Source organism: Thermobia domestica, chromosome 15, assembly GCF_964235325.1.
Source record: "Thermobia domestica chromosome 15, izTheDome1.hap1.1, whole genome shotgun sequence".
Lineage (NCBI taxonomy): Eukaryota > Metazoa > Arthropoda > Insecta > Zygentoma > Lepismatidae > Thermobia > Thermobia domestica.
In genome coordinates this window covers 30,561,095-30,584,889 of record NC_137468.1, presented here as the reverse complement: position 1 = coordinate 30,584,889, position 23,795 = coordinate 30,561,095, and the positions used below count along the sequence as shown (strand labels likewise).

General features: G+C 36.1%; 2 protein-coding genes across 4 annotated transcripts in view; one reads left to right on the top strand and one right to left on the bottom strand.

The window, feature by feature from the left end:
• The window catches only part of LOC145672160 (uncharacterized), a 315,761-nt gene that overhangs the window by 109,589 nt on the left and 182,377 nt on the right, over positions 1 to 23,795 (top strand). The gene's annotated exons all lie outside the window — the stretch shown is intronic.
• LOC145672159 (uncharacterized) overlaps positions 1 to 23,795 on the bottom strand; it is a 155,471-nt gene that overhangs the window by 82,442 nt on the left and 49,234 nt on the right. Inside the window, exon 3 of the mRNA XM_081741499.1 lies at positions 9,770 to 9,970. Within this exon, the coding sequence (XP_081597625.1) occupies positions 9,770 to 9,970 (201 nt within the window). The remainder of the gene's footprint in view (positions 1 to 9,769; positions 9,971 to 23,795) is intronic.

Genomic DNA, 23,795 nt, shown 5'->3' with positions numbered 1-23,795 from the left:
GAAGGTGTCCCGTATACTCATGAATATATATATATATATATATATATATATATATATATATATATATATATATATATATATATATATGGCAGGCTTATTCAAGGTATAGTGCTATAGTGTTAGTTGATGAGATCTTTTGTGACACTACTGTAGTTACATTTGTAAACTATTCAAGTGTCACTACAGAAGGTCACTGTTTCTTAACGAAAGAGAGAGAGAAAGATACAGAAAGCGGTGTAGGTATCGGTTTTCATTTTTCAGTTTCTGTTACGTTTTCTCGTATCTTGTTACTCTTTTCATGCGTGGAATGGCTTTGTATTAGCTCATTAATCAATATGATCTTGTGACTGGCACTTTTTGTGGTCGATATTCATATTCAAGGGAACATTGTGAAGTAGGTGAAGGTCTGCTCTTGTTGTGTAGAACAATAAAATATTCTGTTTTGTTACATTTCCTCCTTGTTTTGTGAATCAACAACATGCACGTTATGCTATAAAATAGAAATAAATAAGATACGATTTCGTGCTGACTTTTTTTTTCATGTTGCGATTCAAACAACAAATATGTGTGAACAGGGTTGAATCAATCTCCTATGATGTACCCTTACCTCCCAGTGGAACAAATTGGAAACCTCTTTCCCCTCAAAATATTTTTTGTGACGTCCTACGCTAATGTACCAAGTCTAAGAGAGACTGTGGTGATGATAATTAGTTAAATGGTGGAATGAAGAAAGTGGAGGAAAGTGAAAGAATTCCGAGAAAACCCATGTACACGATATTTATCCACCACAAAGGCTATTTGGCGCAAACTGGGATCGAAGCAGAAACCACACGCACTGGAGGTGAACGCTCTACCATTGAGCCACCGCGGCCCCTTTAAAAATTAGAATATCGTATCTCATTGTATATGAAAATTCTGTAAAAAGTGCAGTTTTAGGTATACTGGAATCACTCTAATCCGGACCAATTAGGATAAGTGACTATTCGGATTAGCAAATGTTCGGATTATCCGAAATTATTGTCGTAATTGAGAATATTACCTTTTATACACTCCACACACACTATATATTATGGCCAATTATTTTGCTACAAGTTCTTGTAAGGGTTATAAACGATTCTTTAGTTAAATACATTCATATTGAGCAAGAGAGAAAAACCCTAAAAAATAGAACATAAAAAAGTTTCAGAACTCGTTCGTGGGTATGTGGTTAGCGTACGCGCCTTCGGCACGGGAGAACCGGGTTCGATTCTCTGTGGAACCTCAATTCGCCCCTTGAGCATGGGTACTTTCATTGAGCCATTTTTACTCGATACTCATCTGCGAAGTGTATAAGTTTTGCTATAGTTCAAAAGATACTGAATGGTATTATACAACTGAATACTATTATGCAACCAACCTGACATTAGATACAGTTGGGTTATATACTATCAAGGCGTAATTAATCTTTAGTAACCCCATATGGGAATATATGAGGAAGCCATATCTTCGGATTAACTAAATGGATCACCTCTATCGACGAACTCCATGGCCAACTTTTGACCATCTGTATTCTGGACAAATTTGATTTTGATACATCAAGCAGTTCTTGAGATTTTTTGCCTCTCGGACGGACGGTCGGACACAAAGTAAGTACCTAGGCATATACAGGAATTTTGTTTGGCCAACCTGCTACTTAAAAATTGGTATCTTAGTTTTATTCCATCAATTACAATCTGTAAAAAAAAAAAAAAAAAAAAATAGCGACATCTCAATTCTCAAGCTAACTTACACAGAAACCATAGTTGCAGTCCGTTAGAAGAGAAATAGAAGGAATTGAAGAGTTGGATAGTTCATTTGCGTTATTTGTGACACCTGTGGTGTACGACATCGCTTGCCAATTGTTTGTGTATCAGTAATATTTTCGCTAGATGGCACTGAGTGCATCTCGTAAATTATTGTAGCGAGAATTTTGCATTGCATTTGTGATATATAGGCTAAGGTAAAAAGCATTTTATGATTGTTCATTGTTTGAACAGTGTCAAGTGGCAAAATTGTTATTGTGTAGCGTTGTTTGTGTGTGATTTTGCTGCTACATGTGGACTGTAAACAAATAAGATGAGTAAGAAATGTGACTTGTTGCCATGTGAACAAGGCATAATTATTGCTTTGCACAGCTAAGGCAAATCTCTAAGGGAATAGATGGAATACTGAAAATCCATGATTCTACGGCAGGAAGAGTAATCCACAAGTGGAAATAGCATAACAAATTGTCCCTTCGTCAACAGTGTGCAATTAAAAAGAAAGCATCACCCAGAGCAGATTGCTAAATGAAATCAATAGCACTGCCGATTTCAGGAGTGATTTCCCCAAAAATCGCTTCTGTAGTTTGACATGATCTTGGAACTGCAGTTACTCGTACAACTGTATTGTCTTGACTGTATGAAGAGGATATTACAAAGAAGAAACCGCATAGAAAGTCAAACTGACAAAACACAGAGGACTTCAACATGTAGTTTTGTGAGTTGATATGCAACTTGGACTTATGACAACTGAAAGTACGTCGTTTTCTTCGTTGAAAAGAAGTTTAGAATAGTGGGAAACGATGGTGGTGTGAAGTTGTGGATACGAACAAGCAAGATACTTGACAAGGATTTTGTTTAAGAGATGCATATATTCAGTTACGGAGTGATGGTATGGGCTTGGTTCACCGTTAAAGACGTAAGAACGGCGGATATATGTGAAGGATCGTTTGATGCACGAAAATATTTTCAAATTCTGGTACGTAAAATTCTTACAACAGCTAAAGACGACTTTTCTGAAGAAAATTTGGACTACTTCCTTTTCCAGGACGATAATGCTTCATGTCACCGCGCGAAAATCGTTAATACGTGGTTCAAGAATATGACTATTTAGAGACTCATGTGGCCTACAAACTGACCTGACATGAATCCAGTTAAAAATTTGTGGATCAGTATGAGTAGAAGATTCAATAGACAACTATCTCAAACAGAATGGAATTCAAGGAACAGATAATCCGGGTGTTATTCCGTGAAATCGAGGTTGCATTTTGCAATAACCTTGTTACCAAAGGGCTCCGATGATTCGCTGCACTGCAGAAAGCCCATGGTGCACATACAAAATACTAGTTTGGTGTATGGTACTTCCCGATGTTTGTACATAATATGTCTTACCCTCAAGAAATTCCATTTCTTGTTTTCTGCTATTGTTGTTGATCTTTTTCAGTTTTATGTATAACTCTTCCTATAAATGATTTTGCTCAAAACACACATAGCTACTTATATATGCATATAAATTCATTAAATTCATGTCAAAAGCCTGAAACTCTGGCGCAAGTATTAAGAATGAACTGCTCATTAAGAATATGCATTGTAATATTATCAGGAATTCATGTAAAAAATGATATTGATTAAAGTGTGTTGCGAAAACCATATCCGAGCAAGTGTCGCTATTTTTTCTTTACGGAGTGTATATGCGAGGGTGGATTAAAAAGTAATACCTCCTGTGGCATTAAACATTGTAAATAAACATATAACAGCAAAAGGTATTACAGATCATAGCCTGAACTGTTCTCTACGGAAAACTGCCGTTCAATGTAGTCTCCATGATTTTGAATACATTTCTGCCATCGTCGAACCCAGGCATTAAAACCCTGGAAAAATTCAGGGATGTGCTTCTTCACGCATTATTTTAAAGCTATTTTAGCACAAACTTTGTGATATCTGAAGTCAGCAATTATTCCTTGGACAGAGTCATACGAGACGTTCAATGCATCAGCAACATTCTGAACTGTAATTCGCTTGTCTCCTCGAATCAATTCATCAGCATTCTCTCGATTTACATCTATGACTAATGTTGTCCACCGGTCGTTTCTCAGTTTATCTGCAATTTCTTTTTCTTCGTTTATAAATTTCTTCACCCAATGCCATACATTGCTGATATTCATTACAGCTTGTCCATAAAGATTTTTCAAGCAATTATAGATTTTTTTTTTTAGATGGACACCTTTCTTTTGTCAGAAATTCAATGACTACTATTCTTTTTGCTTCAGATCCATGGTTCTAATCAGTCAATCTATATATATTTAGTAGAGTAGAGATATGCTATTATCTTTATAATAGCAGGCATGGATAGTTCAGAAGGTGTTATAAAAACAAAATTATAGTGAGAAAGGCATTACTTTTTGATCCACCCTAGTATATATCATTAATATCGCTTTAGTTGCCTTGGAAAGCGAAAAGGGAAACTTGATCGGCCATAGCCCTCTCTGTGGTTGGTCTACAAAAGTTAAGTTATGTTTATTTATTGATGAATTAACTGCAACAAGTTGGAACATGAAGTGGATGTCGTATTATATGGAACATCAAAAGTTAACCATAACTTTGATAATTACGTTGAAGTGAAGTGAAAAGATCGATCTTTTGTTTTGTTTACTGGTAGTCAAGGCAACAGTCAAAATGCTAGCTTATTTCTTTCTTGAAGCATTTGTCAACATTGAAAGAAGAAAACCTAGTAACAAATAGACTTTCTTTAGACGAAAAAGAGAAATGAAGAAAACACATTAGATATGAATCGAGTGTCTTTGTTGTGAAAAGAAATAACACTTCGCAAAATATGGTTTCGAAGCTTGTGAAAGTAATCAGTCTTGTCAGTTCGTCTCTATAAGGCGTTTTGTCATTGCTGATGATCGTTTATTCAAGGTTTTTCTGCCTTTCACTAAATTAGTTTTTTTTTCTTTTGAACAAAGATTAAGATTTACCTTACAATGAATATTTGTATTACATTATTAACTTTCAAAACATCTCTCCAACTACCCATAGCTCAGTGAATACATATGTGTATATCTTTAACCGTTTTACGATCTTGGCTTTTTGAGATAAATTTTAGACTTTCAGTCAAGCAGGTACTGCTTCATTGCTATTTATCGTAGGATCTTGATTCATACCTCGCTTTTTTCCCCACAATAGAGCAACCTTTCCAACAGTACTACTCACTTGTCCGTATCGTACACCTGAAACTGGAAAATTGGGGAAAACTGGAAGTTTTTCGAAACTAACTTCTTCAAAAATTTTGTGCCTCTCTGGCCCGGGCCTGGGTTGACGTAGGGATCACCAAATCACTGGAAAAAATATATAGTTACGTTCACAATACGCGTGCAAAATTTTAATGTGATATAGTGAAAACTAAGGGCGGATTTTTTTGAAAATCTCAAGGTGACCAATCTTTTTTTATGTACGTATATATGACGATGTAAAAATTTCCTAAAACAAGACTGTTTGTCCCTGTATCATGGTTCATACCACATTCTCTTCAGAATAAAGCAACCTTTCAAAAGGTACCAGTCGCTTGCCCATAACGTACACCAGAAACCGGGAAATTTTCCGAGAAAATCCCTTTTTCGAAAACTTTGAGCCCCTGGGTCTGGGCTTGGGTTTACGTAATCTAAAAAAAAAAAAATTGATAAATCGATAGAGGTGTATAAAATGTGTGTGCGAAATTTCAATATAATATCTTGAAAGCTAAGGGCGGGATTTTTTTTTTTTTTTTTTTTTTGAAAATTGCCTCAAGAAAAAAATGTGATGTCAAGCCCCGGCTCTCTTTGGCGGTACCAGGTTGATCATCTGGTTCCAAAACGCTTCTCGGATCTTCTTTAGTCCATGTCTGACTTATCCAATAAAAATAAAAAAAATGCCTTTCGTAGCATCTAAATATGCGATTAAAGACAATACTGCATTATGGTACGAAAACCTACCATGGATCATAAAAGGGTTAATCTTCATTTTTTTTTAAATTATGAAATGACAAGGAAAAAAACGACAACTGAAATTAAGACTAAAATAGATCGCTTGGTGGAGAATGTGAAGGAATTATGTTATTTAGGGAGTAAAATAACAAGCGATACCTGAAACATTGAAATGGAACTGGAGAAAAGGGCCATAAAAGCGTACGTATTGATTGTGGCGTTGTATTGATGTGATGCAGGGGCGCGCACACAGGGGTCCACTGGGTCCGGACACCTCAAAACTTCCTAACTCAACAAACATTTGTACACTTTCTCAATAAAACTGTAGTTGTTTAACAGGGAAATGATTGATGTAGCATGAAAATTTGATCTTGCACTTCATCTGTACTCTTTATATTATAAAAAGCAATCTAGTTCTATTATTTTTTCTGAAAATATACGTGAAAGTATTTTACAAGTAGTTATCGTCTTTTCGGGGGGGGGAGGATAATACTCGTTCAATACTACATAGACTCAGTGGTTGTAGTACTGGACTCCTCTCAAAGCTTGGACCTCTCCCAACAAAAAATTCTGCGTACGCACCTGATGTGATGCATGAGCTATCTAGAAGAAGAGGAAAAACGAAGAACAAAACCTTCGAAACGTAATGTTGCAGAAGGATATTGAAAATCAGATGCAATAGTTATAAATGGGAGGAGGAATAAAGGAGTATACTGAAGAATATTTCGGAAATTTGAGAGAGAGTGAGAGAGAGAGAGGATGATTGAATACATTATGAGAGATGGATGAATCATGCTATTAACTACGGAGGGAATGACAAAAGGAATATATGCGTGGGTTTTGTCGGAGTTTCCCTATTTCCTCCCACTTTCTTCATTCCACCATTTCATTCTCATCGCCGTCTCCTTTAGCTTACATGGCATACACGTGAGACGTAAAACTGAAAGATTTTATTTCATTTTTGAGCGGCAGAAGGAAAAAATATCTAGAGGGAGGCTGCGATTAAAATGTGTGGACCAAATATTACAAGATGTATGGAAGAACAAGTAGTAGTGTCATTCGTGCATTACGTGAAGGAGTTGTTTGTATGACGTGATATTTTATGAGTTAATATTGAAACCGGAAGTGGTAATACGGTTTTTGTTCTATGGCGATCAACGTTAAAACTGGTAGTGGTTGATTTATGTCACTTCCGGTTTTAGTAGATAAATTGTAATGGAGACGAAGTGTATTCTTCGAACGCTTAATTCATTGCAGAAAACCGCTTCTCGTAGGGGCCGCGATGCTTCAGTGGTAGAGCGTTCACCTCTGGCGAATGGGGTCCTTGGTTCGATCCCAGCTCGCGCCAAGTGAACTTTGTGGTAGATAAATAGTTTGTATGGGGTTTTCTGGGTTTCTCCTGTTTCCTCCCACTTTCTCCAATCCACCATTGCATTCATTTCTCATCATCACCGTCTCTTTTAGCCTAGCCAGCATAATCTTGAGACGTAAAACTTAAAGATTTCATTTCATTTCAAAACTGCTTCTAGCTATGTTATCGTTTTTACTTTATAACGACCGAGAGTGGTTTATTTCTGCCACTTGCGTTTTAAATAAAAGATTAAGAGAGACCATGGTACATATTCTAATCCATAATCCGTGGACATTTTTTATCATAATTTTTCGTCATCGCATCCTTGCAGTATCAAACATGTTATTTCAAAAACAATTTTCAACTGCTCCTTTAACCTGTCATTTAGAACCGACAGTAGCTGACGGAATAATAAAAACAAAAATTTATGTGGAAAAAGTTAACAGTTGATTCAACAGAGAAAGGAACGCAGATAATTGCAAAATATTTTACAATACATTATTGTGTATGTACTTTTTATAATAGTTGAGGTTATAATGAAAGGAAAATTGTTATATTTGAATAAAGAGAGGAAGGACGTAAATATTGCAAAATCTTTTTGAATACGTTTTCTTATTATTTTACTCGAGATTTCTTCATAGTTTGATATTAAAATACCAACATATCCCCATTTTATTGTCCTTAATAATCAATGTTTCTTAATAGTAAAGTAGTTTAGATTGATGGAGCTTTTGGGCCTTCATGTCTTGCCCCCCCCCCTTACGAAAGTAAAATAGTTTAAAATGATCTACCCCTGGTGTGATGACCACAGCATTTCATGTTACGGACACCCCCCCCTCCTTCACGAAATCCTGGCTACGTGCCTGCTCTATGTAGATTAAGAGTCTTCATCCCGGCGAAATTAAAATACCGCTAATTTTACAGTAATTATGTGATATCTTCAAATAGATAAAATATAATTGAAATATGGAACAAGAACGCCCTAGACAATATTATTTTGCGTGAGGTACCGTTATCACAAGTCACCTAGTGGCTTTCCGTTTTCAGCTGTTTAAAAACGCGAAAATAAATGCCAATTTTCAAAATGGCTCGAATTCGAAAGCAGATAAGTGAGTCGTGATAACGGTATCTCATGTAAAATAATATTGTCTAGGGCGCTCTTGTTCCACATTTCGATTATCTTTTATCTATTTGAAAATATCACATAATTACTGTAAAATTAGCGGTATTTTAATTTCGCCGGGATGAAGACTCTTAATGAGTTTGATTTCTAACTTACCTTTTGATCCTCTACATCCTGGATTCAGGTCATCCATCTGATAGTTGTTGAGATTTTTTTGTCTCCTGGACGAACAGACGGACACGCGAATAGAGCCGATATGTAAAGAAGCTTTCACAAACCAAACTGCTTTAAAATAATATGTAGTTGAGAGGCATTGGTGTCAGCAACACATAAACTTTAGGGTTAACGGACTGGTGGAGGACTGTGGGGTATGAAATACCCCCAGGAAAGTGGGGGATCCTGGGATTCTTGCCCAGAAATTTTTTTCAAAAATAGTCTTCGTACATTGCAATTTAAAGCATTTTTGACTTAAGAAACAAACAAAAACTTATAAATTTTTGTGTTTTATTTATACCTTTGATAGTCTTCTTTGGGGGGGTGGGGATGTGGTACTTAAGAAAACACACATATTTCACACTTTGTTCACTTATTCAGAGAGTAAAATTCAACCTTGTTTTACGATTTTGATTAAATTTAAATACCAAATGTATGTCAAAAACAAAAGAAATGATAAAAGGTACGCATACACAGACATGCAGAGATACGTTCGCGCCTCCTCCCGTTCCCGCGACCAATCCTTTTTTTCACTGCTTCCTGTACATTTGTGTGAGTACAGTTTACGTGGTTGTTTTTATTGGTCCTGAAGAAACTTCGTACTACAAAGGCGTCCAGCTTTTCATATCAACAAAATCTTGTACGAATTTCTAGATTTTTCCCTTGATTTTCGTTACTATGCCTACACTAAAATAAATACGTAAACAAATAAAGTTGAAATATTTTAGGGGACGAAAACCGTTTTACAAATATTGGGGGGACACGTCCTCGGTGGTATTGGCTTCCATGGTTGAGACTATTTCTGTACCATTTAAATGGAGTGCAAGGGGTTAATCTTCGTACCTTGGGTGCGGAAAATCTGGATTAGATTTTATGTGATAATGAAATTCTTATTCTAAGTAAATTAAATTCCATTTTAAACCATAACGATAAAAGATAATCGAAAAATGGAAAAAGAGCTCGTTAGACAATATTATTTTACATGAGATACCGTTATCACGACTCACTTGCCTACTTGCGATTTCCAGCCATTTAGAAAATCGGCATTTGTTTTCGCGTTTCTAAATGGCTGCAAACAGAAAGCTACTAGGTGACTCGTGATAACAGTATCTCATGCAAAGTAATATTATCTAGCGCGCTTTTGTTCCACTTTTCAATTATTATTTTTATCTATTTGAAGATATCACATAATTACTGTAAAATTAGCAGTATTTTAATTTCTCAGTGATCAGGCCCCTTAAATTCCAAGGAAATAAACAGATTAATATAGAGTAATCTCACAAATAACATTTTATATATACAGACATAGAGACTGAAAACATTGTAAATATAATCAACTTACGTGATCTTTAAGGTTTACAGTTTGTGGGTGTTGATTGGCTAACCATTCGACAATATCTTTATGTCCGTAATAAACAGCTTTGTGTAGCAGCCCAACTCCTGATTGGTCCTTTGAAAGAGCCAGTTTCTTATTGTCCATTAGGGTCTGAACATCCGCCAGTTGCCCCTTGAGTACTGCCTCGTGGAGCATGTCGATTCTATTCTGAGTAGAAAGAAGAAAAAGAAATAGAATCAATGAAAGACAGAAAAAAAAAGCGCAGAATGTTTTTAAAAAATAATGAGTGACGCAAAACAAAGATAGATAGCTTTTATTATTTATCATACTGTAAACACTTGTAGGTTATGTCTTAACTAGCGCAGGTGTTCAATATGGAGAAATATAAGTATTACTTTTGTTTTTAGTTTAAGGAAGCATATGGATATTTAAAAAATGTCAAATTTGGATTATTAAATGGACAGTATAGGTTATTTTGATGTCGAAAGACTCCAAGGTATATTGAATAAATAACGATTTTGAGGAAATACTAAAATATATAAGATGTTCCGGGTACTAAAAGGGAATTCAACATATGATCATTCTGTTTTTATTATTCCAAAATAATAATAATAATAATAATAATAATAATAATAATAATAATAATAATAATAATAATAATAATAATAGACATTTCAGCAACAACTAATGGATAGAGGAAAGTTTTGGTAAATTCGCCCTTATGAAGAATGTGTAAAATGCATTTTTCCCAAACAAGTTTTTATTGAGTTCGCCCCAGAACACCTCATCACTCGCAAATATATATATATATATATATATATATATATATATATATATATATATATATATATATATATATATATATATATATTAATTTTTTCATTGCTGTGTTTTACAAGTAGTATATACGTAAAGCCATGTATGTCAACATTGTAGAAAGACAAAAAAGAAAAAGAAAAATCTAGTTAACAGCTTATTTTGCTACGTATGGATATAATACAATAGGGCGAGGTGAACCAAGCGCAGAAGCTCTCGACGTGCAAAGCTTTGGAACATAGCCTCTGTTGCCGAGCTCATATCATGTCCCTGGCCGAGATCACTCACCGAAATATAGCGGCCCTTATTCCTTAGACAATGGGCTACTTGCTCACCAAATTTCGTTCGAACCCAGCCACTAGTTACCAAGAAATTAAATATCACATACAAATTGTGCCGATCCGATCCTGTTTCTGGCCGAGCTTGGCCAGCAAATATGGCGAATCTTATTTCTTAGATAATGTGCTACTTGCCCACCAAATTTCGTTTAGAAACCGGTTAGTAGTCGCCGAGAAATAAAATACCACATACAAGCCAAACCAAGCCTGTCCCTGACCTAGCTTAACCGCCAAATGTAGCAATGTTTATTCCTTAGATGATGGGCTACTTGCCCACCAAATTTGGTTCAGATCTGGGTAATAGTTACCGAGAAATAAAGTACCTTATGTAAGGCGAGCCTTTCCCTGGTCAAACCAGGCTACCAAATATAGCTATCTTTATTCCTTAGACCAAGGGGTACTTGCCCACCAAATTTGGTTCTGATGCGGCCACTGTTACCGAGAAATAAAGTATCACATACAAGTCGAGACTGTTCCTGGGCAGTTTGGCCACCAAATACAGTGAACTCTTTTTAATTCGAAGTCCGAGGGGACACGAAAAAACTTCGAATTATCCAAAATTCGAATTATCCAACAACATTCATTTTCACATATATAACAACAAACAAATCAAAGTACTGTGCATCAAAAACATATTCATATGGTGTAGACTTTACCTTTAAAGCAGCTTATTATTTGCGTGATCGAATACCGCAAACTAACAAACGACATTGACTCCACATAATTCTAACTACGTGTACAATGGAAATACAACATACATTGAATAGCCCAAACAATTAAACACCAGTAACAATTTGAATAATCTGTTCTCACTTTTAAGAAGTCGTAAATATCATTTGCTTAAATTTGATTGTTTTTGTACGTTCAATAAATCTTGAATTTCATGTATTGCGTGGAATACGATATTAATAACATTTGGTTGACTTTATCAATAATTCATCTTAAATTTTCAACCAATTCTGAAACCAGATGAGATTGGCACACATTCTCTATCTTTACTTCTTCTCCAACTCATTTTCATCTTTATCATTACATAGATTTTCTATTTATCTTTTGTATTACTCTTCCCTATGGCTGCATCTGGATAACTGAAAACACGTTAAAACTGTATTTCTCTGTTTAAATCTGTCCAATATTAAAAAAATTCAACTGTATTTACTTCCAATTATCCAAAACCTAGGTTCAAAAGTTCGATTTATCCATGATTTTTTACTATTGTTTTCAGTACAGTTTTCGTGGGGAATGGACTTCTGTTCGAATTATCCAATATTTCGAATTATCCAAGTTCGAATTAACGAGACTCCACTGTATAGCGAGCTCTATTCCTTAGACGATGGACTACTTGCCTACCAAATTAGTTTAGATCCTGCCAGTCGTTATGCAGAAATATGGTACAAAATACAAGGCGAGTTGAGTCGAGCCTAACCTGTCCTTAGCAAAGCCCGGCTACTAAATATAGCAATTTCGGTTTCTTAGCCCATAGGTTACTTGCCCACCAAACTTGGTTCAGATCCGCCCAGTAGTTACAGAGAAAGTACTACATACATCTGGAAGTGAAACGCCCGTAATGCTTCCGCCGAGAGGCAATAAACAACAGTTTCTTCCAACGAAATAAAAACTGATCAGCGGTAACGAACGACATATATTTTTTAATGTCACCTTAAGTTCAATTTTTTTCTTTCTTCGATTTTCTTGGAAACTACGCTTGAGATTTAATTCCAGGCACGCCATCTTGTTTAACTCGATGTGATCTGTCAACTGATACGTGTCTTATTTTTGGACAATATTTTGGTGAAGCGGAAATTAAAATATAAACGTTAGTGATAATTTTAGATTATATCTCATTTACCATTCTATGTACTGTCATCTTGCTAGTGACATAATGAAGAGTTTTATGAGGGTATATTTCAATATAAATTTAATTACAATCTCGTACAACATAAATTTTTAAGTTTGAAAAATTGTTTTCCCCCTCCATTTGCTGGAAAACTGCGTATGAGGTTTTTACATTCACTCATATCATTTTGTTCTCCTTAACCCTTTCCAGCCCGATTTTTTTTTTTGTGTGTGTTGGAAAAACATATGTTCACAGAATTTCCTGTTGCAATGATGCCACGTCCTAGATCCTCGATGTTTTGCTTCACCGCGAGTAAGTAGAGGTACCAAATTATGAGATTGACCCGAAAGAAGAGTGTTACGATTACATGGGGAAACTGCATGAATTAATATTAGATTTATGTTTATAAAAAGTTAGTGATTCCAAATGTTATCATCGGGCTGGAAAGAGTATAAGATCTATGGATTGATCTATTATATGCCTCATCTTTGGACTTTTTTTTTTCAGTTAAAACGCTTATAAAATTGTAGAATTTTCGTTGTGAAACTTACTTTTGCTATTGAAATAAAGCATCTCTATGCTATTAAAAGGTTAAACAGTAGATCAGATCTCACCTCTGGTGCAAGAGACACCAATTTAACCCTACGCGGTATGAGTTTGTGATAGATAGCATTGTCTGAGAGAGGATTTTCTTGGAGTTTGTCCATTTTGCTCTACTTTCTTCATTCCATCAACCCCATTGTTATTCACTTCTGTGCATCACCTGTCTTCTTTAGCTTAAAGGAGTGTATTGATTGATCTGATTTTGAGTTTACCGTCCCTTTGAGCAGCGAGGCTATATGAGACGTAAACCTACAGCTTAACGTGGGATCCGAACCACATGAGTTCCTGCCGGGAATAATCAAACCCGGGTCTCTCACGCCAAAAGTATGTACGGTAAGCCTAAAGAAACTAATTAGCTGATTTCAAAACCTTAAAATGAGGCTTCTTTTAGCTCTCTAGAATGGTTAGGTTTCTCGAAAATGATTACAATTTCCTTTTGTACAAGACAACTGGATTCGATTCCCAATGGGAGCTTATTATGACTGTATATGATGCCGCAGTAGATGCAGATTATTTAAACTGTGAAGCAAGAAAAATTTAACTCACTTTTGGCTTGTAAAAGGAAATGAAATGAAATCTTTCAGTTGAACGTTCCACGGTTATGCCCGTTAGGCTAAGGGAGACGGATGATTTAGGCAATTGAATGATGATGGAAGAATCGGTGGAATCAGAATGTGGGAGGAAACGGTAGTATCCCGAAAACATCCACGGATACGATCTTGTCCATCACTGACCTGCAAGAGATTTGTCTCTTAATATTATATTGCTTGCGGCAAATGACAGGAAAGTAGAGTATTATCTGTGACAAATTTATTATTTTACCTTACACTAATTTTAATTTGTGACAAAAGGAAATTTGAAGCACCTCTATCTTAGTGAAAAAATGTATCTTCACTCGTTTTCTTGTGTAGATCCTACAGGTTGCAAATGAGTCGACGCTTTCTTCAGTTGACTCCGATTCTTTTAAGTATTTCAAGACGTTTGGTCTAATTGACCCAGTCGCGACACAAACAAAACTCTTTCCTTATGTCGAGAACTCGTTCTGATAAAATTCTCAACCCAGTAGTATCTCTCCTTTTCCTTTCCGCAATCTAAATTGATCCCCGAACATACATTCTATCTTACTTTCCAGCCACCTACGCTGAATACACTGAATGTTCTTTTCAGTGCGGGAAATAAGGCTAATGGTTCTTCATTTCATTAGCCGGGTTCATCTTAGGTAATGCAACTATTGTATCATCTAAAACAGGACTTCTCAACCTGGGGTTCGCGAGAGGGTTTCATAGGGGTTGCAAAGATAAGCGGAAGAGATAAATATAATTAGAATTTATTATCTGAAAATATTTTTAAATATTATTTTAAATTTTGTTCTGATAAGCATATTCTTATTTTTATACATAGGGCCTACTGTTAAGAACAATAAAAAGTAGATCTACTAAACATTTTCAACAGGTGCGGAATTGTTTAAAAATCAATTTAAATGAAAGTGGTACGATGTAAAACTAATGAGAACTGCATATTGAAATTAGGGATGGCCAAAAATTTTCGGATCCGGACCTAGATCCGAATCTCGAATCTGGGTCCGGATCTCGGACCTGGATCCGGATCTCGGACCTGGATCCGGATCTGGATCCGAAATTCGGATCTCGGACCTGGATCCGGATCTCGGATCTCAGATCTTGATTCGTATCCAAACCTACATCTGAAATTGTGATGATAAAATTGAATATCTAAAATTCGTTAAAAAAATTTTCGGATTTACTGATATAGTAGGTTGCTGTGCTTTTAAATGTTTCCATAACACGTTTGTGCTACCTTTGTTCTTTATTTTATTTTAACCTTGCAATATTTACATGTTGCACTTTCTGTCGAAGTCTAGTAAAATGTTTCCAAGTTTGATTTCTTCCCATTTCAGAGTATAGTGAACTGTCTGAAAACTGATGTAAATGGTAACAAATTCTTCTGTTTAGCTCCCCTTCGAAACTTAATGTTAGCTTCACATTGAAAATATTTATTTTACTCTTAGAAAATAAACTTTCTTCTTTTCTCATATACAAATGAAATATCTTTTATATAAGGCCTTTCTAATCGCAGGAATACTAGACAAAACAAACTCTTTATTAATAGTAGTTTCTGACTCACTAGAGTCCAACCATCAACAAATGTAGTAATGAATATCTTTCACTTCGAAGGTATATAACTTACAACAAAAAAATATAGACTGGTTGGCGTGGAACAACAGTAGATTTTTAAACATACACACGAGAATTTCAGGAGAGCGATATGGTTGTGTTCGTTGTATGACTTTATTACCTAACTTATGGCTTGCCCTTCTCAGGTCGGGAGTTTGTTGAAGGAGTAAATATAAAAGATATTTCTGTTATTTTTTCTTTTAATCATACATTGCAGGACGTAACCAAAACAAATCCATGCATCGTATCATTGAAGCGTTTTGTGTTTTGTATATTAAAGTGTTCAAAAATATTTAACATATTCGAATTTGTTCATGTGATGTCAGTTTCTGCAATTGTCGGTGGGAACATACATGAGAAAATTGAAAGCTGAAACAATATGAAAATAGTATTTAAAAGTCAGGAAATTGATATTAAAACTTTAGCTTTCTATTGGAACTGTAAGGCTGTAGTTAAATTAACCCATACGTTTCGTGAAGATATATTACGTCGTTATTGTTTATTTACTATAAGCTACCAGATACATTCTCAGAGGCCACTTTACACTGTAGTAATCAACAGATGAAAACATTGGAAAAAGAATGGAAAGAAGGTCTCCAGAGCCTTAGATCAAGGTACTAACCTAGCATTTGCCCAGTATAACTGAGGAACAACCCTGGAAAATCCTCAGTCAGGATGGCTGGTCCGAATTCGAACCCGGTATTATCCAATTGCGAAGCAAGAATCCTAACAAGTAGCCTGAGCTCACTCCGTATTATTATTATTATTATTTAATTAACGTAATGTTTTAAATTTAGTGAAAATTAAACCGTACTTTTTTTATTGCTGATGTTATAGTTAATAAGCCTACATGAGACATCAGTCCCCCATCAAGAAAGAATACTAGAACTGGAATTCAGGAAGCGGGGGTGAAGAGCTTAATGAGGAAGAGGAAACATGTACGATGCAAAAACTGAGTAATTATGACTTAATCACAGATATATTCACTTACATACGTCAATTAATATTTATCTGATACAGGGCACTCTTACTTTCTATAGTGGCAGGAAAATGGCCCGCTTTTGTAAATGAACACACTAAGCACGTTCGTATAGGCGCAATGTCCGTGCAAAGAAACATACGTAAAACTAGAAAAAAAATAGGGAAAGCGAGGGGAAAATGATAAACCGCCCTTCAACTTTAAAAAAAAATAAATAAATAAAAATAACTAAACTTAGAGCTACGAAAGACGCGAAGCGAATTTTATTGAAAAGATTGTTTTTCCTTAGTGATTAGTTGTGCTAACTATGAACATAAATTAAAAAGAAAACAAGTAACTAGCTCTGAGTTTCGCAAACTAGTTGAAAAGAAAATATTGGTAAAATTTAATAATAAAGAAGGTATTTATGATAATTAAAACAAACTAAACTCTTGGCACGACAGTCCTTCTGTTCCTACCAGCGGGCTTACGTTCAAAGTGGGGATGTGTAGTCAACGCATCGATACCCGAAGTCCCTAATGCCGAAATTGTTGAGTGCCTGTCCGGAAATTGAACCCATGCCCACGGGCACCGAAGGCACGCTCTCCGTCTTCTATAGACGAAAAGCTATAGTTACCCACATTATCTAATACAGAAATAAGTTCTCATTCTCTAATAGCTGCTGATGGTGATAGTCAAGGTTTACCGAAGCATGGTCCCAAACCCAAACTGAGATATTGATGTCACTGGAAAGTAATTGTGGGTAAGTGAATTGCCCACTTGTCAGGATGAAGGGCGATGGTGATGTGAAATGCGGGGCTGTCAGAGGTACTACTTATGATAATTAGATTTATAATATTCTATGTTGCCATAAACCCTCTTCAAGAACATAACTGTTAATCTTAGCTTTGGAAATGTTACATAAGGAGTTTTATTGCTATCATTAGGTTGCATTAGGAATTATCGGATTGATTTTAACGCATAACTTTTATATCTCTTCTGATTTACGAATATTTAAATCGCCATTATTCCCTTAAGGTCAATTAGTGATATTTTAAATCATTTCGAACCAACTTTATATATGGTTAGTCTTGTTATATGGGAATAATTGAGACCAGAAGCAGTCTACAGGCTAAGTCCAAAAGAATCTTGGCCGACCTCCTGATGAACGACGTCTTTCAGTAAGGTGAATTGTGGCAATCCGATACCCACATGAGGAAATCTTCGGTTCAATGTGAAAGCTTCCACAAGAACTAGCACTCTAATCAGTGAAATGTGTTTTGCTAATTTTTATTAAATGTGAAAGTACATAACTTTATTGCTAAAAAAGAAAAGGAATTTATTTCAAACAAGTCGCCATTACAGTTTTCGTATTTGAACACAACACTCATGAAAAGTCATGTTAAAGCGCAACTTGCCCCTGAAAAAGAATATTTATCTGTTTTTAGTTTCTCGTGTTCCCCAAAGTACATGCGGAATTAGTGCAAATGCCTTCCGCTCGCATTACCTAGGTACAAACGGCTACGATCTTGGTACTAGCACTTGTTTCGGTTTCCAGATCTCAAATATTTATCTTTCAGCCTGATTCCATGTATGAATCCGAAATTTCCAATCTAGATAAGGAACACCAAAATTCATAGTTTATTCTCGGTGTTCATATTGTGATTTACTAAATAATTATTAAATCTAATTGCAAGGTATACATTTGATATTTTGAGCAGACTGAGCAAGATAAATATACGTAAAAACTAGTCAATACTTGTCTTAACTGCTTATGTTTTCTTAACTGTCAATGAAATAGGTGTATTCAGGAATTTTAAATATTCGAGTTTTTTATTCCGGTTTCAAATATAAATATATGTGTATTTCATCTCGGTCCTGCAACCGGGCGGATCTAGATTTGACATTCGAACTCTCATCCGGATCAAATCAGATTATTTTTTAGTAAGGCAAGCATTTGATCTTTAGTGTCGAATGAAGGAGACAAATAAACTTGTCAATATTCGTCTTAATTTTCTGTTTTCTTCTTCACTGTCAGGACTTCGTGAAATTACTTTCGGCGAATTTTTGATATTCAAGTTTATCACAATTTGGGTGGGATGTAGGTTTGGATAAGAATCAAGATCTGAGATCCGGATTTCGGATCCAGATCCGAATTTCGAACCCAGATCCGAGATCCGCATCCAGATCCGAGATTCGGATCCAGATCCGAGATCCGAATCCAGATCCGAGATCCGGACCCAGATCCGAGATCCGGATCCAAAGGATCCGGATCTTCGGATCCGGCCAGATCCGGATCCGGCCATCCCTAATTGAAATACAATTAAAATTGGAAGCTAATGAGATACCTGAGCATGTGTGATTTCACTATGTGACAATATCCTGTTTAACAATCGTCCTAGTTTTTTTTAAATCAAAATTAGAAATCACTTTATTTTTTATCATATGAACAACATTAAGGGAGTTACAAATTTTAAAATTTTCAAACGGCTTCCATTTTGAAATAGTATGACAAATCGGATTAGATATTTGTAATACGAATGAACTGACCAAATTTGGTTTTAATCCATTCGTTTTTAGGGAAGTTGTGTATCCACTATATATAAAATATAAATTCTATTATAGAAATAGATGGGTATCGTGAGATCTCCACAATAGGTATATTAAAAGTCCCATACAAGCTTATTACAAACCAGAAATTATAAGAGAAGTCGCTGGCAAGAGAATCAGATAAAATGCAGGTTGTGATAGAAATTAGATTGAGAACCACTGATCTAGAAAATGCTTTGGTCATTTTCCACTGAAGTAGATCTAATTAATAAGTGAAGTCAGTACTTTCGTTGCTTTGTCTCGTATTCCCTTGAGTATGTCATAGTCCCCAGTGGCCTTCCTCCTCCGCTTGTCTTTGGTGACATGTACTACTTCACTTTTCAATATTTGGGATCTATATTTTCTTCTTTCTTCATCCATTTGTTTCTTTGCTTCGATCGCAGTATCTCTTAGTTGGTTGTTCTGGTCATATAGATCCTTTATATATCCTCCCAGATCCTAAGGATTTGTTGATGATCAGTGTAACCTTGTTGATCTTCGATTCCAAACGTGCGTATGCTTCTGTTAGCTTCTTCCATATTCATGTGTTTTGTGTTACATCAAATCATATCTGCTGCTACGTTGAAGTTCTTTTATTTTTTCAAATATCATTCTATTATGTCTTCTAGGTACTTCTCCCTGGCTCTGTCAGTTTATTTTCTCAATTCATTATTCTGCTCTCCGTATTCTTTGATGTCCGTGGTTTTTGCCCTTCTGCGTTCCCTCATCTACTTGAGCATCGCTTCTGTTACCTATGTTTTTCTCGGTGCTCTTTCGACATTGCTAATGTTAAGTGTTTAACCGTAGCCAAGCAAGCTGAATAAACTTCTCGTATTCTGTAATGACGTTCAAGTAATACTGATTCCATTCGAGTTAGAATTAAGCTGAATTTTTAGCAGAGGCATCGTTTTGGGGCTTCAAATGAGCATTTGTCCATCTGAGTATGGGATATATGTATATAACTAACTAACTAACTCTATGGCCTATGGAACCCGCAGGTTCAGTGCCGCGTTCACAAAAGCTTTCCACTGACTTCTATCCTTAGCTAATTGCATCCAGTTTCTACTTTGTATTCCTATCTCTGCGAGATCCATCTTAATATTATCCTCCCATCTGCGCCTAGGTCTTCCTAATGGTCGTTTTCCTATGGGTCTACCAGTCAAGACTTTGAAAGCGTTTCTACTTTCTTCCATTCTAGCTACATGACCTGCCCACCTAAGCCTCCTAGACTTGACGACCCTAACAATGTTGGGTAAACCGTATAAACTATGTAGTTCCTCGTTATGAAGCTTCCGCCATTCCCCATTCTCATTCCTCTTGGGTCCGAATATTCTTCTCAGGATCCTGTTCTCAAATACTTTCAGTCTATGTTCTTCCCTCGGAGTAAGCGACCATGTTTCGCAACCATACAGAACAACAGGCATGATTACCGTTTTATATATTTTAAGCTTCAATTCCTCGACAGAATTCGCGACGACAAGAGATTTTGAACCGAATAGTAACACGAATTCCCTGCTTTTAGTCGACATTTAATTTCTTCGTGAATATGATTTTCGTTTGTTAATATTGATCCTAAATATTTGAAAGTATCCACTTTATCAAAAGCATTATTTAATATTTTAACGCCTCCACAATTTGCCGTATTACGGTCCCGACGCACTTCCATGTATTTAGTTTTCTCTGCATTTACTTCTAAACCCATGTCCCTGCAAGCGTTTAATAAGATCTCTGCATTTATTTCTACTGTTCTCCTATCATCCCCTATTAAATTTACATCATCAGCATATGCCATAACCTGGTGAATGCCGTTCAACTCTAGGCCCTGGTTGCTATCTTTGATTTTCCTTATGGCGTATTCCAGCACAAAGTTAAATAATAATGGCGGCAACGCATCTCCTTGTTTCAGGCCATTTTCGACGTGGAAGCTCGTGGACAAAAATTTTCCTACCCGGACTTTACTTTGGGATTCACTTAAACATATCTTAATTAATCTAATTAGCTTTCTCGGTATTCCAAGTTCTGTAAGAACGTTGTATAATGTTTCTCTCCTAACCGAGTCGTAAGCCTTTCTAAAATCAATAAATAGTTGATGTACCGGGGTATTGTATTCCCACTTCTTTTCGAGTATTTGGCGAATGGTAAATATTTGGTCGATAGTTGATCGATTTCGTCTAAATCCGCACTGATAATCTCCAATAATTTCATCTGCGTATGGAGTCAATCTTGCTAACAGAATATTTGAAAGGATTTTATAGGATGTTGACAGAAGAGAAATGCCTCGATAATTATTACAGTCAGTTTTGTCGCCTTTCTTGTGAATTGGAACAATGATTGATTCTTTCCACTCTTGTGGCAATTCTTCCTTGTTCCAGATAAGGAGAATGAGTTTGTGTATCTTGTTCCACAATTTTTCGCTTCCAGCTAAAATTAACTCAGCCGGAATTTCATCTACACCCGGAGATTTGTGTTTCTTCAATTTCTTTATAGCGGCTTCCACTTCTATTCGATTGGGTTCTGGAATATACGGTTCTGCGGTGTGTATCTCCTTTTCTCCACGCGCATTAGTTTTTGGCTGCGTTTTCAGCAAATCGTCAAAGAAATCTTTCCATCTATTTAAGAGGCTATCCGTATCAGTGAGAACTGTTCCGTCAGATTTCTTTAATATATAAGCACGAGGTTGATAGCCTTTCTTAAATTCGCTGATCCCCTTATACATGTCCCGAATATTTTTATTTTTACTATTATCTTCAAGTTCCTTAATTTTAGCTTTCAAAAAATCCCGTTTCTTTGTTCTAAAAGTTTTGGAAGTTTCCCGCCTGATATCTGCGAAATTTTGTGTAGTTATTTCATTCGGATTTTGTAGCCACCGTAATTTTGTCTGTTTTCTCTTCTCTGCTAGTTTAATGCATTCTAGGTCGAACCATGGTTTGTTCCTACGTATTTCCGCGTGTCCCAATTTTTCTATTGCTGAACTTTTAATGCTATCTCTAATTTCAATCCAAGTATCCTCAACACTAGTGCACTCCGAGTCTTCTAAAACCGAGAATCTATTCGAAACTTCAATCTGGTATTCCTCTCTTACCTGGTTCTCTTCTAATTTCTTTAAATTAAATCTCTCCGTTTTCGGACATTGAATATTACCTTTATTCAACGATAATCTCTCTCGTATTATCGCTACTACCAGGTAGTGATCAGTGTCACAATCAGCCCCTCTAAACGACCGGACGTCAATTATGCTAGATTGTCTTCTATCTACTAAAACGTGATCAATTTGATTATGTGTTTTTCCGTCTGGTGATGTCCAAGTGTATTTATGAACGTCGCGATGTGGGAATTTTGTACTCTTCACGATTAGGTTTTTGGATGTTGCAAAGTTCACGAGTCTAACACCGTTGTCATTACTTTCCTTATGCAAACTTTCGTTCCCTATAATCGGTTTGAAAATATCCTCTCGTCCTACCTTCGCATTGAAATCCCCTAATAGAATCTTCATATGGTATCGCGGGAGTTGGTCAAATATCCGTTCCACTTCTTCGTAAAAACTATCTTTTATATCGTCACCCTTATCTTCAGTTGGAGCATGTACATTTAAAACAATAATATCACACCACCGTCCCTTAAGAGTAATAAAAGAAAGTCTGTCAGTAACAAATTCAACCCGTTTAATTGCTGGTAATATTCGTTTGTGAACGAAAAACCCTGTTCCTAACTGGTGATTTTTATTTCCTTCCCCGTAAAAGAACGTAAAATTTCCGGAATTCTCAGATCCATTTCCTTCCCACCTAACTTCCTGAACTCCTACTAAGTCCATCCTGTATTTCTCTAACTCACTTGTTACAGATTTTAACGCGCCTGCCCTATAAAGACTTCTAATATTCAATGTTCCAAATCTCATGTCCATTTTCTTTTGCCGATGTCGTGCCAAGTTATCAGTCCTTGTCCGAGGCTTTTGTGAATGTTTCTGAACAAGTACCTTTTTTTTTTTTTACAGGATGAGGGTGTTAGCCTTACCCAAACCCCCAAGCTGGAGGACCACTCCTAGTCGTCTGTCCGCGACTGCTTATTCAGTATATTCGCAGCTAACCTCTATATCTAGAGGCCTTTTCCTCGATCCGCAACCTGAGGACGCGCCATGCCGTGGTGACAGAAACCCACGTTACACGGATATATATAGGGTGTCCCAGGAGGAAGGGGCAATATTTTAGGAAATGGTAGTATGGGTGATTCCAAGCAAAAAAGTTCATATGAACATAGGTCCTAATCTCAACGGTTTGAGAGCTGCATGTTGTAAACCATTTTTACTTGAATAATATGAATTTTAGCAACCAATATTATGTATATTAGGGAGTCAAGCAAAATCTGAAATGACGCTGCTGATTTGCAGTCTTCACATCGTTAATTAAAACCTAAAATAATTAAAAAAATATATAATATCATTAATCCCAGGACCTGCCAAAATTCAGAATACTTAGAAATAATCAGGAGCGTCTTTTCAGATTTTGCTTGGGAGGGTAAGATCTCTTGATATAAGTAAAATTTCGCGTTTTCACTGATCTACTGCTATTCTATTGATAACATCTATATAAATCTAAACTCAGGGAGCAATCGCCCCCTGTCCCCCTAAATGACGCCCGTGGTAATAATCGTTGAAGGATTCGATTCTTTACAGAAGAGGAGGGTTTATTTCTACGAAATTCTG